Genomic DNA, 7,844 nt, shown 5'->3' on the forward strand with positions numbered 1-7,844 from the left:
ACCGAACAGTCTTCAGTGTGCTAAGCTCAGGGTCCCGGTTTAGGCACCTAGTGGACTTCAGGGGTGAGGATATTCCACGGCTCCCGCAAAGGAGCTTGAGAAACTGGAGGAAGATAAGGTGTCGGCCTCCGGAGGAACAAGGTGTCAAAGGAACTCAGGGGCACTCACTGGGACCCAGGGTTGCTGGTGCTCGCCACTCTCTTGGCATCAAGGAAGCAGCAAGCTTGTTTTCAGCCTCCAAACTCTCCAACCTGCCTCCTCCGGCTACCGCTGCTGTTCACCACCCGCTGCTTAGGACCTAGGGGCGCAAGGGCGGGGCGGTAAGCTAATTGGACCGTGACAGGTGCACCCCTCGGCCAATCGCTGGGCAGACACCCCTCCTCGGGCCCCCGCTGAGCGCGCCAATCCCGGACCGCGCAGAGCTTCAAGTGTGCGGAGGGGCGCGGGTCCCCACCAAGGCGCCAGTGGCCTCGATGCGGTCGCTTGAGCGCTTGAGAGCTGAGAGTCGGCCTCCCCAACCCAAACTCGCAGGAGCGCTCGCGTGGAAGTTCATACCAGAGAGTGGAGCGAGGTGCCCACGAGGACCGCAAGGAGTAGACGCCTGGACCATGGTGGCTCTCGGCTGAGTTTCCGGCTGCGACTTTGATTATTGGCAAATAATCTCAGTAACAATACCGACCCCAAGGCTGGCCACCGCCACGCTCAGTCTCTGTAAGCCCGCACACGACCGCATCGCCCACCCTTGGACCCTGATCGTCAGCTCCAAACGAGCCGATGGAAAAATCCAAAAATTTCCGCATCGACGCCTTGCTGGCTGTGGATCCCCCGCGAGCCGCCTCCACGCAGAGCGCGCCTCTGGCCTTGGTCACTTCCCTCGCGGCTACAGCATCTGGTCCCGGCCGCGGCGGCAGCGGTGGCGGGGGGACCAGTAGCGGGGCGAGCCGCAGCTGCAGCCCCGCGTCCTCGGAGGCTACTGCAGCGCCCGGTGACCGGCTGAGAGCTGAGAGCCCGTCGCCGCCGCGCTTGCTGGCTGCACATTGCGCGTTGCTGCCCAAGCCCGGTTTCCTGGGCGCTGGAGGAGGCGGCAGCGGCGCGGCGGGTGGGCCAGGCACTCCCCACCACCACGCGCACCACGGTACAGCCGCCGCCGCGGCTGCTGCTGCGGCTGCCGCGGCTGCGGGCGGCCTGGCACTGGGGCTGCACCCGGGGGGCGCACAGGGCGGCGCGGGCCTCCCTGCACAGGCGGCTCTCTACGGACACCCGGTCTACAGTTACTCGGCGGCAGCTGCAGCGGCAGCACTAGCGGGACAGCACCCGGCGCTTTCCTACTCGTACCCTCAGGTGCAGGGCGCGCACCCTGCGCACCCTGCAGACCCCATCAAGCTGGGTGCCAGCACCTTCCAACTGGACCAGTGGCTGCGCGCGTCTACCGCGGGCATGATCCTGCCCAAGATGCCGGACTTCAGCTGTGAGTACCTGCGCCGCTGCACCGGGCCAGTTTTCATGCGCATCCTCCTCTCTCGCACCCCGTTCCTTTTGCTCTCACCTCCCAGCGAGCTGTGGAAGCACAGCGAAGCCGCTGTGGCTCATTCCTGGGCCTGTGAGGCCTCCCGTGGGCCCCACGGCGTGAAAGGAGCCGCGAATTATTAAGATGGCCACGAGCAGGCCTTGCCTTCTCTTTCTCTCTTAACGGGCAGGGGGAGGTTGGAGGTGTGAAGCTAAAACCTAATGATTAACCTGCTAGCTAGAGGGGGAAGTGCACGGGAAGGCTAGCCAAAGAAGGCCCTCGATTGGGGCAGGTTTGGGGGGTCGCTGAAACCCGGGACTCATCATGAGAACATGAACTTGGTCAGGGGTTCCATTATAGGCTACAAAGAGCCACATCACTGGGTTCAGAAGTAGGTCTTCCATGGCCCTTGTAAGGCCTCTGCCTTCCTCTGAAAGGCAAGGCAGTTGTGTGTCTCTGTGTCTGTGTCTCGTTTTGTCTCTTTCTCTGACTCTCTCTCTCTCTCTCTCTCTCTCTCTCTCTCTCTCTCTCTCTCTGTGTGTGTGTGTGTGTTGGTGGGGTTGGAGGTCCCTCCAAACAATGTCCAACTGATCTGTTTTGAATATAGGGTCACAGGGACTGTAAATAGAAAGTACTTGGCTGGGAACTCCAGGTGCCCAGCACCTTAGAAAGTTCCTGTACAAGGTGAGGACAAAGAAGGTCCAGCCTTGTGCATCCTCTCTCACCCAAGAGAGACAACCTTGCAGGGGCCATCTCCGACTGCCCTGGCTCATGCTGCATCTGTGTAGAGCACCCTGGCTCCGACTCCGGCTCTGCGCTCCACTCCAGGACAGGGGCAAGCTGCCCTTCCATTCAGGATGGAACAGAAGATGTATATGCTTTCCTCTGTAAGCCGCCCAACACCCAAACAAAGAGACCCCATTGTTTCCGTCTGAGCGGGTTTGTTTAGGCTGGGAAGATGCAGGCACTGGAGGGGGAACTGGAGGGGGAAAGAAGCAAAAAAGAAAACAGAAATAAACACTCGCCAGAATTGAGATTCCTCTGCTGGAATCGGTGGTCGTGACTAAACAGAGAAAGCCAGGGCCCCAGAGCACTGCAGAGGTAGCGAGGTGGTGAGAGAATCACAGCCTGCCTGCCCACTTGTTTGCTCCCAGCCACCCAGGGTTTTCCCAGATGGGCTCCAAGAAGGCCAGCCTTGTTGATCTCAGCGAAGAGGAAAGGCTCCCACTAACCTCAGTCGGGCTGCAGCTCAGGAATCATCCCTAGACACTAAGTCCTGAGCAGGACCTGAGCCTGGCTGAGGAGCCCAGGTTTCGGATGGAAAGCTGCCCACGGATGTCCACTAAGGCTGCACTTCCCAGGCCTGAGAAACATAGTGGTCCAGAGAGGAGCTGGCCAGTGGTCAGCAACAGATAGATCCCTATGGCCCTGGGTTTCCTGGCTACACAAGTGGTCTCTGGGAGAGAAGGGATGTTTTTGTGGAGCCCATGATCACTCAAAAGCCATGCAAGTGGGATTCCTTTGCCAGCACATGCAGCCCACGATGTCTCATGGCGTCAGCATTTACAGTGCTGCCATGTCTACATTAGGAAAGGGAGGCCCAGCCCCCAGTGGGCACCAAGGGATGCAGTCTAGGGTGGCTGAGTGTGTTCTGTTCCTGGGACTTCCCCTCTCACCCAGGAAAGCTAGCTTGATTTTCTTTAATTGGCTGTTTCTACTGGATGGCATTTCCCGAATGATCCCTTCCAAGACAACGTTTTAATTAGAGTTCTAATGTATTGTCAAGTTGGGAATTTGTAGCCTTGTTTAACTAAAGCAGGGGGCGTGGACCTTCCTATAAAGCAAATTACCCATCCCTGGGGAGGCTGAGCCCATCCCAGTCAGGGGCTGGCCTCTTTCTTTCCTTTGCTTTTTTTCTTTTATTGTCTAACACTCTTCACACTCCTGGGAAATCAAGGGAAGTTTCATTTTGAGGTCATAAAATTCTCTGTGATGTAACCGTGCGAAATTATGTAAATAAAGCTAGGCAGATCTCCCGGAACACACAGAAAACCAGATCCACTCACAGGTCACCCTTTAATCTGAGTAATGAGAATCGTCCGACAGGCTTCCAGTCCTCAGCCTTTGCCCTTAGCACTAGGAGGAGGAGGGAGCGTGTCAACGAGCCATGGGGACACCCTGATGAATGCCTATCCAGACTCTGGCTTCCGTCCCTATCCTTCCCTTTCTCCCTCCCCCACCGTTCCCGCGCCCACGCCCCTTTCCCCTTCTGCCTTGAGATGGAGGTGGAACCAAGAGGGTGAATGGGTTCTTCTGCTTGAGACCCGAGAAGGCCCTCCATGAAAACAGGGTCAGTTTGGTTTCTTGGTTGCTGGTCCAGGCCAGCTACCCAAGCCTCTTTCCACCAGTGTTCATCCTGGTGGCCACTGTGCTCAGGCCACAGGCCCTCTTTAACCATGGCTCTCAATTGAGATGAGCTCTCCACTTCCACTTGGTGTCTGAGATGTGGGCCAAGGGGAGTGGGCACTGATGCTGAAGCGTCTGTAGGGTGGGCTCTGGAGGCTGGGCCACAGAAGGGGAAAGGGCAGCGTGGAACACTGCCTCGCCCTCAGTGGACAAACTTACAGAGGCCCCTTGTCCTTTCCATCCACAGCCCAGGCGCAGTCAAACCTCTTGGGGAAATGCCGAAGGCCTCGCACAGCCTTCACCAGCCAGCAGCTGCTGGAACTGGAACACCAGTTCAAGCTCAACAAGTACTTGTCGCGACCCAAGCGTTTCGAGGTGGCTACCTCGCTCATGCTCACCGAGACCCAGGTGCGCACCGACGAACTGGAAGGCGGGTGCTGATTTGGGGGACCTGAGTCCTAGCTTCTTTATCTTTAGGTTGGGTATTAATTTTCAGTCTAGGATGCCCCAGACATCTTTACATGCCTGGATGTTTGATTCAGTTAAGTTGGGGAGCAGGCTGAGAATCTGTATTTAACAAGCTATTCTGGAGGTGTCCCTCAAGCCGCATTCAAGGAGGTTATTTTTCCGAGAAAGGTTGCGGATTCGAGAGTTTGGTGACTTGCCAGTTGCCTTGGTGCCTCGGTAGGCCGAGGGCATAAAACTTGCCCAGCTGGGGAGTTAGGGACACTACCCCCACGGGGTATTGCTGAACAGGGTAGATTTACGGCCAAAGAAGTGGAGAAGCTGCTGCCCGGTTAGCTTCTTAGTCCTCTAGCGAAGCCCCTCTAGGGCGAGGGTGGGCTGAGGGGCAGGGGCCCCGAATGCTTGCACCCTCTGGATTCGTGGGGATGCAGGTAGCTGGTTTCTCACGCCAGATTGTGCCTGCAGGTGAAGATTTGGTTCCAGAACCGCCGAATGAAATGGAAACGCAGCAAAAAGGCCAAAGAGCAGGCGGCGCAGGAGGCTGAGAAGCAGAAGGGCGGCAGCGGGGGCGCCGGCAAAGGCGGCACTGAGGAGAAGACGGAGGAGGAGCTGCTGGGGCCTCCGGTTTCGGGGGACAAGGCCAGCGGCCGTCGTCTGCGGGACTTGCGGGACAGTGACCCGGATGAGGACGAAGATGAAGAAGAAGAAGACCACTTCCCCTACAGCAATGGTGCCGGTGCCCAGGCTGCCTCATCCGACTGCTCATCTGAAGACGACTCGCCTCCCCCAAGGCCAGGCGGGCCGGGACACCAACCTCTGCCCCAGTAGTTGCCCCAAGGGCGGCAGCGGGGATGGCTGTCTGGGCTGCGGAGGGAGGGCGGTTTCCAACCGCATCCTATGGCCTGCGGCCAGGCTGACAGCCTCTTCCTGGACCACGCATCCAGGTGCGGGCTGGGGCGCGGATACTTTTTTGGATCCTCGAAGAACAGCAAGAGAGAATGAGAGAGGAGCTCCAATGTGATCTTTCATTCTTTTACATTTAATTTCGGGGTCATGTTGGTCAGAGGTGTTTGTGAGAAACTACCCTTTCTAGGAGTGGCTCCTGCCTGACTCTTCCTTCTTCAGTGTGAAGCGACCTAGAAACTTGAACCCTCCTTTGGAGACAACCATTCTGCGGAAAATTGAAAACAGAGGGAGGAAAAGGGTGTTATGCCTATGTATGGGGGGGTAGTGGAGTGGGGTGTTATGTCATGAGCATTCAGATTGCTGAAAAAACTCAGAATGGTGGTGTATTTTTGTATATTGTATTTATATATAAAGAAAGAAGCGTCTACTTATGCATGCTAAATTATTATTTAGCTTCCCCATCCCCCAGGGTGGAGATGGAATGTAAAAATAAATTGGTTTTGTACTAGATGAGAGTGGAAAAATAACCCTTTAATGTTGGATGGAGGGGGGCTGACCCCGGGCCGTGAAAGCTTCGCAAGTGATCTGACTCTAGCTTGCGGCTAACCCAGAAAAGGCAAATCTTGTGAGCTCTGACTGTTTTGGTTGTGGGGTGATGTCTATTTCATGATTATCAGCAAAGAGTAGAAATCAGAATGGCAAATAGATGTCAGGACCACCTCCGTACCCGCCCCCTCTCCCCCACCGAATGTGATTCCGGAGGCTGAAGGTACAGGAGTGGGTGGGGGCGCAGGTGTGAAATGTTGCTAAAAATATCCGAGGCCAGGTGTTAGAGCAAGCCGGGTGCCTGGCTTAAACCCTGTGTTGTGCACGGCTCTTAGCAGGGTGATTTTGTAGTTTCTTTCCCAGGTATTTGCTGGCTCTTTTAGCTTCCTTGGCATGGGAACACAGTATTCGAATGTTTCAGAAAATAAGCTGCCAGCCACTGTTAGTGGCATTTGGGGTCCTAGCGATCGCGGGAGCTAAGCAAGCACATTTCCCAGAACAGATCTTAATGGCGTCGTGTAGCTCTCTCTCCTTTTGACCTGGGCCCCTCCGCTGGCACTGTCCCTTGTGCTAGCCAGGAACATTTTTGTTGGATCTGTGCAAATGTCTTCTGAGAGGACCACAAGAGTGCTCCACGCCGGGGCAGCAGTGGCTCTAGGTTAATAAACCTCTGCAGTGAAAGCCATCAATCATTCAGCCCCCCCCCCCCCCCCACGTGCAGCACACATGCGGTGACAAGCCTTAGGTCTGAGTCCTTACTCCAGCCAGAGGACAAGAGTTCATTGGGTCTGGCTTGTGCCTTGCTCCCATTTCCCATCAGCTATCTTAGTGGCCAGCCTCTGCCACTAAGAAGAGAGCAGCAGAAGAGACGCCTCACAGTCACCCTCCCTAGTGTCTGCTTTCTGTTGGTCACTTTGTCTCCCACACCTGGGTGAGGACAAACAGGCCCCTACTATTACTTCTGCCCTCTGTCCTTCCCTCCCCGCTGATGAGAGCTCAAAGAAGCCTGGAGTTTCTTGGGTGATTACAGCGGGCCGGCGGTGCGGCGCACTCCCCCACCTCCGAGCCGAGCCAGATCAATATCCCCCTGGCAGCTCATTATCACCCCGGGCTCCTTCCGTAAAATCCTAGCAGGCCTAGGGAGGGCGTGGGTCTGGAAGCCAGGCAGAGCAGCTGCTGGGAGCAGCGTGTGTGACCAGGATCTAGCAGCTTTCTGATCCAAAGACGCTTTGGGGCGAATGCGGACTGGGTTTACAACTGGCAGAGAAAATAAAGTACTGCAAGAAAGAAAATGGGAAAAGTCTGAGAGCAGTGGGCAAGACACACAGAGAAAGGGGGTCACCTTTTTCCTTCTTCTTCTTCTTTTTTTTTAAAGACGTATGTATCTCTTTTTAATTTCTAATATACTGACGGGTTCAGCCCGCAGCAATCTCCGCATTTGGGGCTGACTTTCCCTCTGAGGGTGGCCTTCCCAGTCTTGAAGCCCTAAATACTGAGTAAACAGAAAAGGGCCTGCGCCTGGGACAGAAAGGTTACAACCTACCTGGGAGCTCATGGTGCCCCCACCCCAGCTCAGGGGGGAGACACTCCCCTGGAACAAAGGCAAGCAGAACGCTGAAGGAAGAAACAACCACAAGGACAACCCCCTTCCATTTCTCCCTACTCGGGTACTGCAGGGCAGCAAATCTTTAGTTTGGCGCGCGGATCCGCTGCTAGCCTCAGTGTCTCAAGCCAGCAGTTTAATCGCAGCGGAATTTATCTCGCTAATAAATTTAATGATCAATTCGTTCTTGTCACAGTAGCTCTTCCCCAAATCAATTATAGCAAATTTAAATATAATCACTGGCTCATCCTAGCTTACTCCGGGCACGGCGCACATTCATTCAGTCTAACGAAGTGCCCGGAGGCCTCCTGGCGCGCACGGAGGGCCGCGCCCCCACTCCAGGCTCCTGCACTCTGGGTCACAGACTTGGCTCTGCCACCCGCAGGGGCCGCCTTGGGTCTCGCCTTCGTC

The 7,844-nt window shown here is 55.9% G+C and overlaps 1 protein-coding gene across 1 annotated transcript; it reads left to right on the forward strand.

The window, feature by feature from the left end:
• The first annotated feature begins 774 nt into the window (after positions 1–774).
• Mnx1 (motor neuron and pancreas homeobox 1) lies at positions 775–5,206 on the forward strand. Its single transcript, XM_052172392.1, has 3 exons — positions 775–1,468; positions 4,161–4,321; positions 4,844–5,206. Exons 1-3 carry the CDS (start codon positions 775–777, stop codon positions 5,204–5,206), a joined length of 1,218 nt encoding a protein of 405 aa, XP_052028352.1.
• The last annotated feature ends 2,638 nt before the right edge of the window (positions 5,207–7,844 follow it).

The sequence above is a fragment of the Apodemus sylvaticus genome, chromosome 2, assembly GCF_947179515.1.
Source record: "Apodemus sylvaticus chromosome 2, mApoSyl1.1, whole genome shotgun sequence".
Lineage (NCBI taxonomy): Eukaryota > Metazoa > Chordata > Mammalia > Rodentia > Muridae > Apodemus > Apodemus sylvaticus.

Coding starts and splice junctions, on each gene's coding strand:
- Mnx1 (XM_052172392.1), top strand. CDS start 775: ATGGAAAAATCCAAAAATTTCCGCATCGACGCCTTGCTGGCTGTGGAT. Junction 1,469..4,160: donor CAAGATGCCGGACTTCAGCT/GTGAGTACCTGC, acceptor TTCCATCCACAG/CCCAGGCGCAGTCAAACCTC. Junction 4,322..4,843: donor TCATGCTCACCGAGACCCAG/GTGCGCACCGAC, acceptor TTGTGCCTGCAG/GTGAAGATTTGGTTCCAGAA.